The 21,200-nt window shown below is 38.8% G+C and overlaps 1 protein-coding gene across 4 annotated transcripts in view; it reads right to left on the bottom strand.

The window, feature by feature from the left end:
* Positions 1–20,361, bottom strand: part of ago4 (argonaute RISC component 4) — a 29,911-nt gene extending 9,550 nt beyond the window's left edge. For 2 of the 4 annotated variants that reach the window (XM_059349382.1, XM_059349386.1), the window contains exons 1-11: positions 20,173–20,361; positions 10,833–11,004; positions 10,446–10,566; positions 8,706–8,887; positions 7,283–7,419; positions 6,382–6,516; positions 5,504–5,591; positions 4,525–4,672; positions 4,263–4,382; positions 3,876–4,037; positions 475–623 (exon numbers count right to left, since the gene is read on the bottom strand). In XM_059349382.1, the coding sequence (XP_059205365.1) occupies positions 475–623; positions 3,876–4,037; positions 4,263–4,382; positions 4,525–4,672; positions 5,504–5,591; positions 6,382–6,516; positions 7,283–7,419; positions 8,706–8,887; positions 10,446–10,566; positions 10,833–11,004; positions 20,173–20,191 (1,433 nt within the window). In that variant the 5' untranslated portion in view covers positions 20,192–20,361. The remainder of the gene's footprint in view (positions 1–474; positions 624–3,875; positions 4,038–4,262; positions 4,383–4,524; positions 4,673–5,503; positions 5,592–6,381; positions 6,517–7,282; positions 7,420–8,705; positions 8,888–10,445; positions 10,567–10,832; positions 11,005–20,172) is intronic. The other 2 variants (XM_059349383.1, XM_059349385.1) reach the window with 2 other exon arrangements.
* Between the last annotated feature and the right edge of the window lie 839 nt (positions 20,362–21,200).

Raw genomic sequence — 21,200 nt, 5'->3', positions numbered from 1 at the left:
AGACACATCTTATAAAATTCAGTCTAGCAAGGAGATATAGATTGCCTCAATGTTTTCAAGTTTCAAGACATGATAGAATGATGGTGCTACAAGAAAAGTTACCAAAGTTATTAAAAAAATATTGAGTATTGTGACAATCTATCCAATAGTTGTTTGTCATTTCACTGAAAACCACACATCTACCTCATGGTGGCACTAAAGGAAGGTTAAGGTATCCGAACAGTAATTACAATTTATTATGTGGCAATAAGAAATGTTTGTACAAAATTTTGTGCCAATCCATCAAATAGTTGATTTTTTGGTCTGGGCCAAAGTAGTGGATTGAATGAGCAATAGCTGTTTTAAGGTCTTAGAGCCACTCTGGTAGCATGGCCTAAAAGAAAACTCATTACGAAGGCTCGTCAGCTGTCACTTTCCCTTCTCAAGTTAAATTCTGGAACAAGCCTCATTATGAAGCCAAACACCATGACTCACTTGAGCAGGTCCTCTCGACACTGTTTCTGCGGGGCGAAGCAGGCCACGGCCCAGACCTTGATCTCGATGCCAGCGTAGAACTGCTTCCCTCTCATGTCCCACACGCCCTGGTTGGGCGTGGCCACGGTTTTATTCTGCGGAGAGAGTCCCTACTCTCTTAGTCAACCCCCCGGTTGGATGAGCCAATACAAAAGGTACTACAGCACAACCCAAGCTTCGATTTACCCGCCATACACAGACATTAAAAGCACACCCAGCTGACATACAGACACTGTGCGTTGTTAGTGAGACTTGACATGAATCAAAATATTCTACCTACATCATACAGTCTACACTGCGCATTGCGAGACTTATTTGGCAGAGAGAGATGCTTTTAATGCATATAAATATCCTGGTTTTATAGCTTCCTATATCAGGAGTCCAGACATGAACAGCAAACTAGAGTAGTGTATCTATTAGAAGACACGTCATTAGGTGAGTGCTCTTACTTCAAGTGTGGTTGTGAATACAAATTCCAAAGAGCAGTGGCTTTCAATTAAGTTAACAAGATTTGCCAAAGGCCATTAAGAGCTTTTATTCTCCCAAACAAGTGACCACAATTAACTTCTTGAGAGTTGTGTGCCAAGAAAAGTTAAAGGCTTCTCCATCTCATTACAAGATTGTCTCAGAGAAACCTGATCAAAGTCACACGATTTAAACACTATCTCATACAGGTTGTTGTCAAGGATATAAAATTCCACCACAGTGCATGTTGTCGCACAGGAAATAGACTTCTGCTTCTCCCATCTCACATATTGAACATAGTCACTTCAGAGAGTATTCATTTTGTTTGTTAATATTTTGAAGCAACTGTATGTTCAACATCATCAGCATGCGATCTTAAAATGAAAGGTGTGTGCATTTCATTCATACCAAGTGATCACAGAAATGGGAAAAGCTTTCAGTCAACATTTAAAGGCATTTCACTGGAAGCCGATTAGACTCGATGTCCCAGCGGGCAAGTGGCCAAGCCGAGAGTGTTGTGATAGGATCTTGGGTAAATTAACCAGCCAATAGTGGGATTTAAGTTTGGCACCGGAACATAAGAAACACTTCTGTGAAGAACAATTGTAAATTTAGCAGAGAGTATAAGCTGGCTCATACACTGAAGCAATTCCCCCCACAGGGATTATTAAAGTTTCATCTCATCTTTGCAGAATCACTGAACGCTGCCTCAGAATGGGGGTTATATTCCAGCACTTTTTTTTTTAATTCATATGAACCTTTTCATTTTCAGATGGGAGATAAAGTCAAACAGGCTTTAAAAACTGAATCTTTTAGGCTAGTTTTTTACTTTATTGCTCGGTGGCTTCCAGTCTTATCGGCCTCCTGCTGGCAGCACATCCATTCTCCCCACTCTCTCACACAATCCTTGAATCTCAACTCACGCCTAACAATCAGAAAAGGTCAAAGATCTGTATTTATCGAAGAAAAAAAGTTGGCAAAGGCAGATTCTGGTACAGATAAATGCTCAGTTATGTCTTCTGTTGACGAGCTGGATTTGAAGGCTGATTTGAGATTCAGTGGGTAAATATTTGCAGTCTGCAGTGACTCTCTTCATCATCTCAATTCCTTTAATTATACAGACACTACTGAATGCAACAGGTGAAACCCTGCTCATCTACTCTACGTGCACCATGACAGTTGCATATGTAGAGGATTTATCAGTGAAGGGAAACAGGATTTAAAGATATGTACCTAACAGACTGCAGAGATGCACCACACTAGATTATAACACGGGGAAAGTTCCAGGTCCTGCAGGTCTGCATATTTTTAAGCTAAATACAGCATTTAGTCACCACTTGAATACATTTTCCATATAGAGTTGCAAAAATGGAAGAGGCACTGGTTCTGTATTCACATTTAAAATTTTCCTTTTAACCCTCTGAACCCTATAACCTGCCGGTGGGTTTGAAAAGCGTGTTTTATTTATAAATTAATAAATGTATCATAACCAGAAACTGATTTCCTACAGTCCTTAAACAAATTAACATCCAAGGAATACTTATGTCAGGAAGATATTTCATCATCTTCTAATCGGTCTTACATTTTCATAACATTTATTGATTTGCGTCTTACATTTTTTAATTGCTTCTTTCATTTTTATGGTTTTTATTGTCTACGTATTGTTTCTGTCTTATTATGGGCTTGTGAATCATCTGTTAAACACTTTGAACTGCACTAACCTGCACCGAAGTTGCTATACAAATAAACTTTGTACGTTTAATGTTATAACCACAAGTTTTAATAACAAGTTCCTTTTCTTACAAATCATGTTTCATCAATCTGTTTGGCATGGTGAACCACTCTGTAAATACTGTAATACCCATGAGCCTCGGCCACTATTAACATGAAGGAGAAGACAATCAGAGGTGCAAATCAAAGCTGTAGCAAATTTCATCTAAAACTGAGCCAGTGAGTTAATTAAAGGTGCAGATTGTATCATAAGTACAGCACCATAATCTTAAGCTTTTGCCATTAGCAGCATGCATAAGAGACTCTCAAGCTCTGTGAATGAATGTTTCTTACAGAAATGCACTTTTGGAGTCAGAGTTAACTTCTCAGTTTGTTTTTATGTATATAGGCTTATAACTGCATTTTTCTAATGCAGCTGATCATTTTTTGTACCACCTAGTACAGTGCCCATTTAAAACATGCCTGATTGCTTGACCACCAGTATTGCCGCTTGCAGCTTTCTGCTCATCCAAACAACTTCAGACTCGATACTGCGCTTCCTTGGGTACTGAGCAACACACTTGGGCATGACAGTCATATGCCTTGGCAATGCAACAGTATTCACATTATGGATGGATGTTGTCTCTTGAATTGGCATTTGACGATGTCCACAATGAAACATCAGTGTCTGATGATACCATCTGCACGAATCATCCAAATCAAATCAAATCATGTTGGCATAAAACTGCAAGGAGGAGCTCCATCCTCCATGCGACCTAAACGGATGTCTCTCATCTCATCAACTGTGATGTTCTTTCGTCAAAAATTAGTGTGATCCATTGAAAGTTGTAAAAAATTTGTAATGTTCTAATTAGTTCAAACAAATACTTTTTTACTTGGATTTGTTCAAACAGATGGAAACTTATTTAATTTCAATTACTATTCAGCTGAGAAAATCACCTCATACTACTATGGAGAAAAAGAAAGAACCAAAAAGCGCCTGAAATAGCCTCTCCTGCTTTGCAACTCAGCTTTTATTTTACCAAATGGTAATAAATTCTCCAACTTTTCTGATGAGTGACCTTTGCAGACCTGGACCCCTTCCCCCACCATTTTCTCAGCATTCACTCTGTGATGGCCCCCCCACCCAGTGCATTCCCAAAGTGCAGCCCGTGCCCAGTACTCACCCTGCCACAGTCACGCCCTGTGTCTGTACTCACCCGGCCCCCATACTGTAGCATGGGTGCTGGGAGGACACGGCCCGTGACTTCTGTCATGTCATTATGAACCACAATGCCAAATTCCTTCAGGTAAGGGTCCGGGCCCCCGACCATGCTGTTACTTTTGACCTGGGGAAGGGGAAGATATCAGAGTTGTAAATATCAGGATTCAAATGTACGATTGAGGAATGAAAAAGAAGCAGATTTTTTTTTTTCTTATTTAGCATTTAGGCAACACTGAGGTGATATCAGTGGCTACAACTGAAAAACTACAAACCCTTCGAGACAAAATTAACCAAATGGCAGCTGCTCCAGTTGCTTTTCTGAGTAAGAGCAAGAGGGAGCAGCACTCACCAGTCTGCTGATCTCTTCCTGTCTGTCGGGGGCTGAGCGAGCTGTAGCTTTGATCATGGTGGAAGTCTGGTTGTCTGTCAGTTTCTTGATACAGCGCTGGCCTGCTACTATGTTACAGACCTAAAAAGCACAAAGAAGTGTTTCGTATCTTAAAGAAAATCAGATAAGAGGGAAAAACAGCAGGAACTTAAAAGGAAGAACATAACCACTGGTGATAAACTAAAATAATGACATTCAAACGTCAAAACAACCCCTTTCTCACCTCCAGGGGAAGGTAGGTGTGCTTCTGTTCCTGCCCCACTTGCAGGCAGGGTAAATGTGGGTATTTGAGCTGCAGATTGTACTTCTGCTTGAAATACTGAGCTACTGTGCACTCCATGGCTTGGCCGTTCTCAAGCTGTAAGGGGAACCTGTGAGTAAATGAACAATATGAGTAAAGCACAAAAGTCCACATGAATATGTAAGAAAAAACAACAACATAAATATGATCACAGTTGTATGAATTGTATATTTATTAGGTCTAGGACAGAAGCAGCAAAAATAAAAAATAAATAGATAAAATATGCAATTTAATGTACCAAAAAATATAAAAATTAAATGTAGCGTTCTTTAATTAATAAAACTGTGGCATAAATTAATTTAGTTATTTACCTTTGTATTAATTCCCCTATTTATTTACTTTACTACTTAGTTTTTATTTTATGCATTTTCAAATGTAGTATGCATTTAAAAGTATTTTATTATTTATTTTAAAATTAACTTTAAATTATTTTAATATATTAAAGTATTATTTCTCATAGTATTTATTTCCCCACACTAACTTATTGCTATACTATTTTCTTTATGCATTCATTTTTAATTATGCAAATGAGGGGCTGTCAAAGTATTACAGTATAGTATACAGAAATAAAATACATAAACACATTTAGAAAATACATTCAAATAAAATTTAACAGTTAAAATACATAAAAATGTGAAATTAAATGAATAAAAATAAATGTAAAACTTAAATTTAAAAAATAATTTAAAAAATAGGAGAATCAATACAAAGGCAAACACATTAAGAAGCCAATTAAAAGAGAAGTATGAGAAAAAAGTTGTAATATGTTTGGTATATTTAATGACATTTATTTATTTAAATTTTGGCAGCGTCTGTCCTCCATACATTACACTATACAGACAATGTTGCCTTAACTGACAAATGAGGGTGAAGAAACAATTGTGCAAGGAAAGACACTCACGTTTGGTGGCTGGCAGGTCGACGTGTCACATTGCAAACTCTGTACTTCCTCTTCATTTGGCCACAGTGTGTGACCTCAACTTTCAAGCCTGTATTAAAAACGGAAAGAACGAACGATTACAGAGGCCACCATTACCACTTGGAATTTTAAATATTTTGAGATATTTAAATTCAGCAGGTTGGAATCGTTGTCTTTTGTCCCTTTACAACCTTTTTTTTAGGCCATGATAAAGACAAATACTGACAATGCAGCCAAAAGTGTTCCAGCTCTCTGCAGTTTCCTTTCACACATTTGTCACAACTTGCCTCAAAACACAAACCAAAAAAGAAGAATTTAGAGGGCTAACAAGTTCTTGTTGTAGCAGCTGAAATATGCAGCTGAAATTCCACAATGTCTGAAAAATCCCATTATCTCCTGCAAGGTTATTCTATGGTTCTTTGCAAGTCATGAATAAAAGCTTTATTCAGGAGCTCTGTTATGAATACTTGTGTGAATCTAATAGATATATTTTCCGATTTGAGATTTCCTCGTCTCTGTTCAAAGGCAGAAACGCAATCTTTTGTCAGCCTGAGGTTACAAACAAGCTTTCAGCACTAGCGTAGGCTAAGCTGTGTGTACAGTATGTGTGGTGGGTATACAGTGTGATTATGTGCCAGGAGTGGGCGTAGCTTCTGAAGTTCTTATACACTGCATAAAAACAAACATGCATGTGCCCTGCAGGCACACACCCTACTGTAATCTCTGTGGGGAATTTCATGCACAGTGAGTCACAGAAGTTGTGTTTATAACGTGTGTGTGTCTGTTAACGCTGGCCCTTTATTACTTGTAGGTAAATGTTGACATATTGTGTATTGTGTGTGCTGGTATTGAGTTCTCACCTCTTATTTCCTTGGTGAATTTGACGCGCTGCGAGTCTGTCAGTGGTTTGGTCTGTTCGTTGATGTTCTGTATATCGAGCACCTCACACATGAACTCGATCACAGGCTGAGCACGGTAGAAAGCGGTGGCTGACACTGAGGGGGGGGAAATGTATGAAAATTATTAAATTCTGGCAAAGTAGACTTGGGTATTCATTCATTCTTGTGCCTGTATTTTTCTCTTATGCATGTAACTATTTCTTGAGGTGATAGTGTAATCTTGCGGATTACAAGTGATAGTGTGTAAACAAATACATTCAAGCTTGTTGGGTACATAACTGACACATGACAGCATTCTGTCAGTTTACTCAAGACCTGTACTGAACTTGAGTTATTCCATTTCATGTAACTTTATACTTCTACTCCACCAAGTTTTGAGGCAAATATTTAACTTTTAACTCATTTTTCATTTTCAACAACATCTAGCTGCCAGCTTTAGTTACTTCGCAGGTCGAGATTTAATATAAAAAACATGATCAATTTGGAGTGATTAGTGATTTTTTTTTTCCAATAAAACCACATAACAGTATATTAAGTAGTTAAAATGAGCCCCATGTTTACAAAATTAAAATGCTGCTTATATAAATGCATCAATACAAATAATCTAATAATATATTTAGAATATATTCTTGATGCTGATACCTTTGTACTTTTACTTAAGTAAGTTTTGAATGCAGGACTTTTACTTGTAGTGGAGTAATTTTGCAGTGTGGTATTAGTACTTTTACTTTAGGGATCAAAATACTTTATCCAACACTGGTCAGTTGACAGCTACATCAAACATCTACCTTATACAGAACGCTTTAAATGAATGTACTCAAAGTAAATTTAAATCACAGTCAGTATTTCACTCAGGTCTTACCATCGATGTTGAGCATCATATTCCACATGGCAGGACGGACAGACTGATGGAAACCAAACCACACCTCCCTGCCTCCACCCAGAGGATGATAGTAGCCCTCTGGAGGAGAGAAGAACGAACGCCCCACAGGAGTATACCTGTGTGCACAAAGACAGCCCCCCTAATCAATTAACTTAAACTCTAAGCATCTTGATTATTGAAAAGTCAACAAGATTACTTCTTAATGAGCCGGTAGCGGGCTCAAGTTTAGGAGTATACTGAAGACACTGATATTATATGAAACTTGAAGATCTAAGGAATCTAGACCCCAAGCACGTGAGAAATCATGTCTTGAAGTTCTCAAAAAAATGCTGCAAAGTTAGGCTATTTTCGGCAAAGTGGTCATGTGACATCTGATGTCATGCTATCTCAATGAAAAAAGGCTCCCTGTGTTCCCACAAGTACCCTCTTTACATATGCTTTACTGCATATACTTTAAGCCGATAACATGCAGTTTAAGGCAAAAACGACATAGTTTTTCCTCATGTAATAAAAATTTGCCATTTCCACCTGTTGTATTTGAATATTTGTGCATCCTGAGGTCCCTAATTCATTAAGTCGTTTTTTTATTAGATACTTTTGACCAGAACAACTTGAGACACCGTGCTGCATCTCAAATTCAGGTTCACAGCTTTCAGATGATGTCCACCACTTCTCTGTGACATTTGTTGTTGACCTGCTATCTCCCCCTAAACATCCACTGACCACAACCACCAATTCTCAAAAAAAGGACCTTGAATGGTAATTGGTTAAGATTCAAATTACTTTATCATGTCAAATTTTGGGGCAACAGCTAAAAGTAAAACTTTTTTTAGACGCATATACAAAGCATGTCTATAACTCAAATTACATTTTTGAATCAGATTAGACTGTTTAAGCACTAAAAGATCACTTAGCCTTTATTAACATCAAGTGTTTGGAATCGTTTTGCATTCTAGTTTGTGTGTTTTTTTTTGTTTTTTTAAACACACAGGGAAGGTTTCAGTTTTAAAAACTATCCGTACATGTCTAGATGGGGCCTAAATCTGTGGGTCATGAAGTTTGCGTTTTAATATCTGTGTGCAGTGAACTGATTACTCCTCATAATGCAGAAGTTTCACAATCTTACTGTGATCTGATATTTGAATCAAATTTGAAAAATCATTGTCATGGTGGACACAAATATAGCAGGAATACAGTGCCCTGTGGTTGTCCTGTTGTTTGTAAATCAATTCAATGAAAATGTAATTTGACTGTAATATGATTTGATCAAGAAGTCACCTGACAGCAGGAAATTAAAGTAATGCAGTCAAATAAAATATGAGAAAGCAGTAACACTTTCATCAGATGTGGGGGAAAAAGGTGAAAAGGCTTGTGAAAAGGCAGAGGTGACGAGTGTCCGTACCTCATGGAAGGAAGGTGCCGTGTGATGACATCCAGAGCCTGAACCGAATCTTCCGGGACCTCGTTAAGGTGACCCGAAAGGGCTTCCAGCAGCATCTGAAGACTGACCACAGACACCCACTGCAAGGACACCTTGAACGTTTGATCTTTCCCCTCACCAGGCAAGGTCACCTCCAGATCCACCTAAAGAGGGAGAAAGAGGGGAAGAGGAAGACACAGAGGGAGGGGAAGATGAGGACACGGGGAGACAAGAGGACAAAGGGAGAGAGAGCAACAAAAGGTGAGCGGAGGGAAATGGATTGAAGAGCAGGTGACGGGGCGAGATAAAAGGCAATAAAACCCAAGGGCAAAGTAGGTCAGGGAAAAAAAGCAACACAGAAAGAACCCTTGAATCAGTTCGACTTTGAAACGGCATTAAAACTTTGCATCCGCACAGCCACAGAGTTAACGGGTGTAAACAAGGAAAAATTCTGAATTTAAGTTGCTGTCTGTGTAGTACAGCAGTGGTTTAAACAAAAGGGAGGCCGTTTCCTTCCCAGTTACTTTGCTAAAGTAAAAAGTTAAAGAAAACTTTTGATCTAAAGCACCGTAAACTCCTTGTGAAATTATAAAAAAAATAAATGTTCACAGTTCTAATCCTGTGTTCATGGTTTATTTATCTCTTGATAGATGCCAAATATATCCAAGGAAGAGTAATTTCACATAAAAATCCCTGTCCTTTTTCTTCCTGTAAAACAGTCTCAAATGTTTGATGACTCATCCTGAACTCAGGGGCGTTTACAAAAACGAATCCAATCAAATGAGCCTTTGGCTACAGCCAGCACAAGGCTGAACAATTAGCAACATTTTATCTCCATGTATGAAACCATTCACTAATAGGGACACATGTTTTATTGCATTTAATGCCAGACACTTTTTGATAAGTCTCTCTTGTTTTTGGGTTGCTATGCAGTGTAGGCAGATGTTGGCAATGCTGAAAAAGCAACTTTTCTGCAGGTGTTTCCACCAATAAATCATGCTTTCACCATCTGAAGGGTTGTGCACGCACATAAGCATTTATCAACAGCCAACAGGAACACCCCCACTCTAAAATGACCTGTAATTGGCAAAGGTCTACCATCACAGGCTTCTAAAGGCTGAAAAACAGAACGCAGAGGTGGTGCAGAAGTCCAGTTTTCCATCACACCACTTGAATTACAATATGATGAAAGGTTGTTATGGATTTTTGCCCAGTAATGTCAAGAAAAAAACAGCCAAACGCAGCTTTAAGTAAGACTGATGAACTGTTCCAATGAAATTTTATCACAGGCTTTTTTTTTTTTAACACTTGCTGCCTGGTTGTCTCCATCATAGAACATACGCATTTGCAAATGACTTAAATGGAGCATCAAAAACGATTTAAAATGCCTGACCAGGCTGCAATAAACAGAGCAGGTAAGGAAATGTGAGGGCATTCAGGAGACGGGGGCTCCATCTTCCATTAGGAGGTCCTTGGACGTCAGTACTGGTCTCACATTCCTGATCCAGACATCCGGGCCGATCCAGCTGGCAGCCTTCCAGTTAAAAATACTCAACCTAATCCACTGAGCCATTCACAAACCTGCTACCTCACACCAAAAAACATGAACAAATCACTCAGTTTAAGTTTTTAATTGTAAACTATTTCTCCCTGTATGAATCCTTAAGAACAAAAACAGTTTTTAAAGACACACGGGGTGGGTCAAGAGTTTGAAATACCAACCCTATCTCTTCCAATTGGCAGTGGATGTGCTGTGTACATGTTCCTCTTCCCGTCGTAGCCAGGCTGTCGGTCTCCAAAGATTTGCATCTTGAAGTGCCGCACCATGGTATCAACCACTTCCCTAGAACACAAGGGTAACAGGTAGGTGAGCCAAAAACACAGGCACACCAGCTACTTCATATTTCTGGTAATAGAACATTTTCATATTGCATTAAACAATGCTTCTTTTCCCTCATTTCCCCATTTATCAGTATCTAAATGTTGTTCTTGGGCAGTCTGCCGTTAGCATAGCTGCAGATGCATTTGGCTTCTCAAAATTATAAATATCAAAGACAACTTCCCCATCCCACTATGCATTTTCTGCTCAAAACCATCAGTAGGATTTACCTGTTGACCCTCCGAGGCCGTTTCTCAGGCTTGATGTCGATATCATAATGATAGACATCAATCTTGGGAATCTGCACCTGGAAATGGTTCGCCAGGAGCCTGATGGGTTTCCCCACCGTACCGAGGCCGGGACGCCTTGGTGGCTGAAACAGAGAGGGAGGGGCGGGCGGGCCTGGAGAGAGAACAGAGAAAAGCGATTGTTAATTATGACCATCTTAGAGTTTATGAGGACTTTTTAGTGAAATTGTTGATTGAAATTGTTTTTGTATAGAGCTGTACGATTTTGAAAAAAGGTGGATTTTTTGCGAATATTGGACATATATTGCAGTTTATGAGTATCTGTACCAAAAAAGGAGATTTTCTTCAGTCTGTAGAATGTGATTTGTAAATTGGGAAATCTATGCAGCACCACAACGCTTAATTCAGAATGGTATTTTGACACATATTGCCTGGGCCTCCTGCGATATTGCACAAGCCCATACTGCAATTTCAATAAATTACAGCCCTACTAAGTTGTGATATGTATTGGTTGTGTAAATAACTGTTGGAAAAACCTCATGGACATCCAAGTCACTACTTTGCATAAGAATATCAGCAACCTTTTTCATTTTGAATGTGGAATTCATACAATATTTGTCAATTTCCTCTTCTCAGTGAAGGCTTAATCTACCAGACTCCTGTAGGAAATGCATGGATTCCTCGCCACAAAAGGACTTCAGATTAAAGCATGTTTGGCACTCAATTTGAATGTGAACAAAGGTGGCGACAATGAGTGTGCACGCTTATCATTGCATTAAATGTCACATTTTAAAGATGAATGTGCGTGGCGTAACGCCAAGCTTGTTGCAAACCATCTCATCAGTGACACCTGCTTGAATGCACTGAAATGGTCTCACAGACCCGGAGGCGTACATACACGGCTTGATTGATCCCTAACTCTGGCCCCTGACCTACATGGGTCAACAAGGGGCTGGCGAAACAATGACCTCCAATTATCCTTCGGCACGCCCCCAGCTCCACCCAGACACACAGGGCGCCCACCCCTCACGCCGAGACAAAGAGCATGCTCCTCTCAGACAGACAGCAGCAGGGCCATATGGAGGGGTGCACACACAGAGAGTCTGGGATTACCGTTACACACAGTACACGCCACACACATGCATCTCACCCGCATACACAGTACATACTGTATATGCACATGCACAGGTACTTCAATGCAACTACAATTATTAGTATTGAAGAATCTGCAGATTGCTTTCTAGACCAACTGATTAATCATCTTGTGTCACTTCAAAACCCTAATGTATTTGTTTCTTTTATAAAAACAGGAAAAAAGCAGATAATTTCTTCATTCGAGAGCCAAAAAATCTATCAATTGTCAAAATACTTGGTAATTATTTTTCTGTCTGTCAACTAATTGATAAGTTGACCAATCATTGCAGATCTTACCAGGTACCCAACACTGGTGTAAAGCCTGTGAATGTTGTTTTTAGCATAAAAAGCTGCAGGCGATGGAGGGACACATCGTCTTTCACACTACAGTCATCAGTTAAAAAGCAGCACATACATTCGTTAAGGCCTCAAGCTTCATCTAGCTACCAATGAACCTGATAGTGACACATCTATCTCACACATCATCTACTTATTTACATCAAGAAGGAATGAAGGAGGTATTGCGATGCCTTCTCTATCTGTCAAGATCTTACTGGATGTGTCTGCCCAAAGAGGAAACACATACAGTACAGCCTTGCTCTACTTTAAGTTTGGACAAAAGACAAAAAAAGCTTCAGAGCATCCTCAAAAGGTTGAAAAAGTATATATACAAGCGACATTAAAATAACATTGTGTTGGTGGTATTGAAGGAGGTTGGAGGAGGCCGCATAAAGCTTTTGTTAACTGACAGCTAAGGGACTGTGGGGGTCCTCCTGAACTCCATGCACCCACACGCTCCAGTTAGCAAGTGAAGCGCGAGAGCACGGACAATCGGGACCCTCCCCATCGCTTCCTGAAAACACGCTCCCTAACATGCCCTCATCTAGCCTGGGCCCCAAATCACCTCCCCTCCTCTCCTCTGTCCTCCCCACTCCTCCTCCATCTCCATCATACTAAGCAAACCATTAGCTTGATTATATTATATCATCATTCATCTTTTCTGCATCATTATTATGCTTATGATACAGTCTCGAATAAGAATCAAGTCAATGCATGCCTGTTTTCTTTGTCACGACTTGGATTAAAACCATCTGATGATTCACCATACTCTGTCCTACTGGCCTCGTTACTGATGGCAACAAAAAGGCACACCGAGAGCTCTGTGTGTATAATTCTATATTATGAATCACAAGTGTATTGAAATTCAATAGTAAATCAAGTGCATTCATTTATGCTTAAATTTTTTGTGCTTTATGTTGTAATGATGGGCCTATGGAAAGCTTTGCAAGCAGTAAAATGTGTTTATATAACATTTTGTCTTCTATTTTATGTACATTTGGGGGTAGACAACTTTTTGTAAATAAATGCAGTCCATTACAACAACACATCTGCAAACTATGATCACAAAAATAGACTGTACATTTGAGTGAAAGCCTCTTTGACCCAAAGCTAATGCATATCTAAAAAGACTACTGTATTCAGAGACCTTTTTACTACTGCTTAGAGTGCAATATAAAACTCATTCCAACGTATTTCCGTTAGCAATTAATCTGATATGCTCAATAAATCGTTTAGTTTAGAGGTGCAGGACTTATAAAGTATATTATATGAGGTGCAATAATGCTCTGAAAATATTTGGGGCTACAGATACCCAGTGTACTAAAATGTACAGTATTGTACATGGTTTGCCATTTTTCTCTGCTCGCTAAATGCATATACAGGGACTTTTTTTACTCCATTTGTGAGCAGCACAGTGAGCAGCACAGTGAGCAGCGCAGGCAGTTCGAGGTCTTCCTTTTCCACTTTCACCAAAACCAGAGCTGTACCTATATATAGCCTCCTCAGCTGCCACACTACTACACTTAGATATGCGTGTGTCTCATCATGAAATGCCTCTACTCATCCTTCCTCAACAACTTATCTACTAACCACAGTCAACTGTGCGACTCACAACTATTTTTAATTTCTCGATAAAAGGAATAACTGTTGCAGCATGTAAAATGTCAGCGAGATGTCCTTGTTGATGTCTTCAGATGGCTTGTTTGTCTGACCAACAGTCTAAAATACTAAATATATTCTGTTTACCATCACATAAGATGAAGAAAAGATACTAATTCTCACAGCTGAGAAGCCAGAGCCCAGAAGCATTTGGTTGGTTTGCTTTAAAAATAGCAGTTGTAGATTAATTTTCTGTCAGTCAACAAGTAGATAAAAAGACCAGTCCTTTCACATTTGATTGAGTTTCTAACTTGTTCCGTTGAATTGATTGGGCTTGTTGGTGTTTTTTCTCTGCACCTTCAAGATTTGTTTATGAGCACAAACAAAATGGCAACAAGTTAAAAAGGGAAAAGATACAATTACATGCAGCTGATAAAACTGGGAAACAAAGTAGAAAATATATGAAATGTATGGCTAAAATTTAAGATTACTCTTATTATTGATCCATCTGCTGATTATTTTTAGTAGTGCAGTGCCTGTTCAGAACAAACCAATTACTCGTTGTCCAATTTTATCAGCCAATACTTTGGCGGGCTGCCAGGGTATATTTACAGCCCTCAAAGTAATTCTGGCAACACAGATTTACATTTTTTATTTTAGCCTGGGAGAACAACGTTACCCACATATGATTAGGTCGTGTTTCTTTATTAAAAGATTTTGTGTTTCTTATGGTGAGGAGACACGACAGAGTTAGCCTCAAAGAAACTAAAACTGCACAAATATGGAAACATTTTAGATAAAAGGTGAGCATCACTCTATTCTTCTTCTTTCAGTATACCAGTCTGTCTTAATATCAAACCATTTTGAAAACATATTGGTAATCTGTGAATTTCCCCCTCCAAAACAAAGTGTTCATTAGAAAAAAAAGTGAACTATGTTGTATATAAAAACAGAAAACTATTGCCAATCAAAGCTAAAGGTGACTTTGGAAAATGTCTTGTTTGTACAACCAACAGCCCAAAAATGAAAGGTATTCAATTTTCAATCTATAAACAACTATAAGACAAAAAAGCAGCGAATAATCTCATGTGAAAAGCTGAAAAACAGATATTTGGCTTTTTTTCCTGCTTGAAAATGTATTATTTTTCTGTGCATGACCATAAATATTTTCAGCTCTAGCTAAATGACTCAATCAGCAAAAACCAACAAAGATGGGTACGCTGTTAGCAAATCAGGAACTAGAGTAACACTAGAGGTAAACGTTGGGTCACTTCTTCATTTTGTACCGCTATGAAGAAAGAAAAAAAAAAAACTTGACCTATATTCATATAACAGAATATTTTTAGTAGACATAAAATTCACCCACAGTTTCTAATAACAAATAAAAAATCAGGATGAACATCACATGACCATCAAGGCCATCCAACACAGCACAGAGTGCTTCTTAATAAGAAATTAAATTAAAGCTACAAATATGCAGCAGAACATTATGTTACTCAAGAAGACACCCATTTCTTTTCTGAATATTCCTTCTTTCTTTGTCACAAGCACTGGAGCAGCCTTGTCATGCAATATTTAAGCACACTGAGTTGATTTGAACAGGTATATGAACCCTTTTTTTGTTTAACATCATCATTTATTAATAAAACATTAACAAGTAGTGCTGGTTATCATATAAAAAAGACCCTGCAGACTTGACAAAGGTGGCATTTACTCGATTTAAACAACTCATTAGACAAGCTTCCTGCATCATTTTATGCTTCAGTTCCAAGTGAGACAGGGCTACAGTCACTTTGAGTCACAGAGGAAGTGAAATTAGCTTTTTCCTGGCACAGAAAATAACAGATGCACTGGAGCCAAACAAGTCTTTCTGCTCCTTAAATGCATCTTTTGACTTGGATCCAAACTGACCACAAACATCTTCAAGGAGCAACACAACACAGTACAAGATCACCGCCTGTCTGTCCAACTATGCTGATTTTTTTTCTCCACTGATCTAATGTTTTAATGCCATGCCACTGTGTGCGGTGTGCTCAAATTTGACGATAGAGGTTTACTACTCGTGCACTGTGGAGCCTGCTAATGCTGTGTGTATGTGTGTGTGTGTCCCTGGTAACCACAGCGTGATCAAGCAGAGAGACAGCTGGGCTTAAAGCTAAGCATGAGGATGATGGCTTGGCCTGGTGATGAGTCAGAGACTAACTGCACTGAGCGGAGTGCGATGACGCCCACACCTGCAGATCACCTGGATTAAGATACTACACTGGACTCTGGAAAAAGTAAAGTACTGAGAAAGACCATTCACAGGAAGGATATATCTGCCATTTGGTTTGATTCTTAGCTGTTGCTTCAGGAGCAAATTAGTGCAACTTTGAGTTCAAATTAAATCAGCTTTTAAATGTTACATCTGCAGTTCATTGCCTTCAAACAGCCAGTAGATGCATGTCTCAACGACAGCTGCTAAAATAACACACATATCCACTCTATGTGTAATAACTCATGCTGAGATCATCTTCAAGCATTCCCACATCTTACTGGGAATTGTCATCATTTAATTTCCTCAAGGCTTTTGCCTTTTTGCACCTGTCTCTGTACATTATTCATGCAGTGGAGTCATACATTTCAAGATGATCTTGACTTTCTAGCTCAAGTTATAACACTTTCAACTTGAGTGGGCTTATATTTTGCCTCAGTTCACGCCACCTTCAGTGAATTGTCGCCTGTCTGCCTCTATTTATGTCTTTCCTGTGACAATCCATGCTTTTGTGTCAACTGTTTCAGTTTGTTTCTGAAATACACCACTTTAACATAGGGCTGGGTGTTATGGCCAAAGTCTTTTATCCTGTAACAGGTCATTTCAGTTCTTAAGAGCAATAAACCTCAGTATTTAAATGTGTTCACCTGCTGCTGTTTCATGCCCATTTGCACAATTGTTTGTTGCTGTATGTTTTTACTGGTGTATAGTGTATTGCTAGTGTATTTATTTATTACTTATGTGTATTTATGTTTATTCAGAGATTGTATGTTTTAATGTGTGTCATTGTATATTTTTATGCGTGTCATGTTTGTATTTTATATATTGGAGAAGCCAAAGACAAATTTCCACCACAGTGGACAATAAAGTCCTATCTATCTATCTATCTATCTATCTATCTATCTATCTGCTTAATCAATAAATAAATAAGGTTAGGGTTAAAAAGGATCATAGTCTACATGAAACAGCACATGGTAATGTCCTTTTTATAAGCGTATCTGTAAATTAAATACACCACAATAGTATTGAGTATCTTCTCATTTGAGTAGTAAAGTAAAAGAGTAAAAACAGAGAAGTACAACAGAATATGAATAAATGTACATAACTGTACATCAGATTGTCTATAAAAATTAAGATTGTGTGCTTATTATTATCAATTTGGATGACCTAACTGTGTATCCCAATATCTGAATATGATTTCATCCACCCAAAGACGATAAATGATCATAGCGAATGATTGCCCGGCCGTTCTTAAACAGTTACAGCTAGCTAAACAATAAGAAAAGATCAAACGAGCTGCTTTGTTAAGATGCCTCAGGTCAACTTCACATCATTACAGACAACCTTTGGGGGCCCTGCCAAAAGAATTGAAGCTACACTTCAGTGAAGGCCAGAAAGGGCATGTTTCTGAAAGAAATCCCCAATAACTGAACCAAAGGATGCCAACTTTTCTAATGAAAATCAGATATGTGAATTATTCTTTTACCCATAGATGACTACAGAAGAACAGAAACTGAAGTAAGATCCTAGAAAAATCTTCTCTAGAATCTGCATCCTTCCTTGCATTTAGTGATTCAAAAGCTTGATTAATTCAAAGCTCCGTCAAAGCCATGTCGCCGCCCCCTGGCAATCAGATCACCTACCAGCAATCTCAAGTAACCACGATTACCAACTGTAGGGTGACTCATTTCTGAAATGGTGCATTGTATGCAGGGTTGGATATTATTGTTTGTATATCAGCTTTAAACAACAACAAAAAATCATTCTCATCAATTTGATGATTGTGGAATTGAAACAGTGTGACCCTATTCTGATCTTGTTTAAGAAGTGAAGTTAAAGTGTCTGTCATTTAATAAAACTGTTGAATAAGTTAAGCATTCTAAAAAGCTTAACTTTTTTTTGCACAAACAGGGTTTGTAACAGCTGTTTATGGGTGAAATCCAGGCACTTTTCAAGCACTTGCGAGCTATCTAAACCACAGACATCCAAAGCGTTGATCATGACAAAGAAATTAAGTTTGCAGAATCTTATTATGCTCATATGGCCCTATGCTCATATTGACTTTGTATGTTTTGATCATGATTAATTAATTCTTGCTGATTTTCCAGAGGGGAAGAACAACAGAGGATGCTATGAATGACAAATAATGGTGTCAAACAAACAAACAGCCTTTAAATCATTTAATAGTTAACATGTTTCAATGTAATGAGTACAGTTCAATTGGTATTTGTTCAAACAATAAAAAGGATCATATTAACTAAATAATCTTTGAGAAGTTTAGTGTTTATGGCAACTCTTTCTCAATTTAGGGTCCACTCTGCCTCTTGTTAGGGAGACACCAGGAGGAAAAACAAATCATCACCTGTTTCATTTTAAATAATAAAAGATTTTTGGTTTACATCATTATTGTTTGAAACACCAATATGTTGAATCTCAAGCCATTTTCAAGGAGTATACTTGAATTCAAGCGTATTCCTAACCTTAAAAAAATAATGGTTAATGGTAAAACATTTCGAGAGTAGAAGCCAATTTGAGTGTTTAAGAGCTATCATTAATACTGGACACTTCAACCATGCTGCTGTATCTCTATTTATCTATATGAATGACAGATAGCAAACCTACTTCCACACTCCACTTTGCAAACCAAACATTCATTTCGAACTAGTCCTCCCTGAGTAATGGAGCAGGCTGATACAAATACTGGTGAATACTGAAGTGTAGCAGCTGCTGGTATCATAGATAAGAACTTGACGGATTGCACTGATTATTTGTGCCTCACACACCTGTGGATAACTGTACATTATTGTTTTCTCCAAACAAACAGCACCATGCATTTGTTTAACATGTATTCAAGCATATTTCCTCCTTAAATAAAGCATCTAGCCTCCTTTAGGCCACTAGCTGTGTTCTAGATGTGTAAATAATGTGTGTGGACATGCAACAAATTCAACAAAAAATAAACAATTTCTTCACTGTTGCAAAGGAAATGTGATTTGCTCTGCTAGTCCTCATGTATGAACGGGCGCAGTTCACAAACAAAATGAGGAACAGTTTGTCTCTGAAGGAAAAAAATGGAGGTAAACACACATTTTGCCAATAAAAATGCAATGCAGGGCTGCGTGTACAGGTGTGTTGTTAGTTTCTCTCCGCGAGCTTTATCATTAGATCACTGCATCGCTGCAAAGTGAGTGCCTTTGTTATCATATAGGGGGAATAATATGGAGCTGGGGCTGCAGATCTGATCGATAAAAGCGCCATCCATCCCTGCGGTGCTCTCGCACACGCATGGCGATTGAACCAATGACAGCTTCGCATTTATAAAAACTGTAAATTACGAGTCACAAAACAGGCACGTCTGCTAATTTAACGCCTGAAACATGTGTAATATTGGCGTTTATTTTGTTTCCCACCCACCGCTGTCATTATTTGACGGAGGGCAGCCCGAGAGACGTGATGGCGATGGTACAAATTTAGATGGTTTGGGCAGGAAATATTTGACACAGGCGACATATTTTGACATATTTCGACGGTATTGTGAGGTCTTGTTGCGGGGAAGGGGTCGTATTATGTGTCCAAAGAGAAACACATCGTGAACAAACAACGTAAACACACCACGATGCGGAAGGAAGGGAGGAAGGAAGGTCCTAGTTAAATCCCCACTCACACAATGCCAGCCCCGACACGACGAGCAGTGCGTGCTTCAGATAAATAAAACCGCGCAGACGTTGCTCAAATAGCCCGTTTAAAACACAACCCCCACTTGTAAAAAGGCACAAAACGTGGTTGTGAGTCGGTGTAAATAAGTCACACGCACATATATGGACACAAACACACACGCGGGCTGGGCCTCGGTTTGTTTCCCCGTCGGAGCGTCGAGGCCTCGCGGCAGCCGCGGCCCCCAGTGATGCGACGCATATGCGCACACGCGCCCCACCAACGGCTGGCTCGCTCCGCCGCTCGCGCTCTGTTTTCTACCGTTTGTTTTTTTTTACTCACCGGGTCCGAGCGCTTCCATGGCCGAGGCCTCTCTCTCCGTCTCTGTCCCGGCCTGGCGGCTCCGTACCGACGCTGAAATTGGGGGCGGTATCGCGAAGCTTAAAGTGGCTAATTTAAGAAAAGGGAATATAGATAGATGGGTGGATGACTGCTGACTGAACTAACTGACCTGAGCTGCCGCTACTGCTGGTTCTGGGGATTTGTAAGTGCGCATGCGCCGGTTGGAAGCTGTGGAAGCCCGCTGTGCGCATGCGTAATTTGTTGTACCGCACTGGCAGATAAAACTTTAATGATATGAGCCCTCCCTTTATTTACTTTATGAATTATTTTACATTGTTTTCACATAATATATGCGAGCAATAAAACCAGAGATATTTGTGTAAATACAATTTGTTACAGGCAAAAATTATCACTCAAAATGCTACTGTAGTAAAACTACAAATTATTGACATGCACTTAGTTACATGACATCACTGCTTTTTGTTTTTATATATCGTCACCCTGTTAAAATAATCGCCTAACTCATTTCTTCAAGTTTTGCAGGAAGCACAAAAAACTTCACCAAAAGTATAATATATGACATTTATTGATCATTTCACTCAAAAAGGATTTAACAAAGGATGGCTATTGGCATAGTAATAACACTGTGTGTAAATTATGTAACTTAAGAGAAATAAATGACTTAGGCAATTTTTTTGAACATGCCATTTTGAAGGTGTCTATATAAGAGTCACACAAGCCTGTCAGAAACATGACATGACAAGTATCATGAGCATTAATGTTACTTCAAAGTGTCATTAATGTTCATGACACATCCCATGTCATGTTTATGACATGCTCATGTCACTCTTATGTAGACACCTTCAACATTAAGTGTTACCATATCTTGCTTAAGTCAAAAAGCCATGTTCAAAAAATTGTCTAAGTCACATTTTATTTTGACTTAGGCATAATAAATCCGCTTAAGTCACACACTTGACATAGGCCATTATCTTAAAGGGGTAAAATCACATGATCTGATCAACTGA

The sequence above is a fragment of the Centropristis striata genome, chromosome 14 (genome assembly GCF_030273125.1).
Source record: "Centropristis striata isolate RG_2023a ecotype Rhode Island chromosome 14, C.striata_1.0, whole genome shotgun sequence".
Classification (NCBI taxonomy): Eukaryota; Metazoa; Chordata; class Actinopteri; order Perciformes; family Serranidae; genus Centropristis; species Centropristis striata.
Note: the sequence above shows the minus strand (reverse complement) of the source record. Positions and strands in the feature narration are given on the sequence as shown.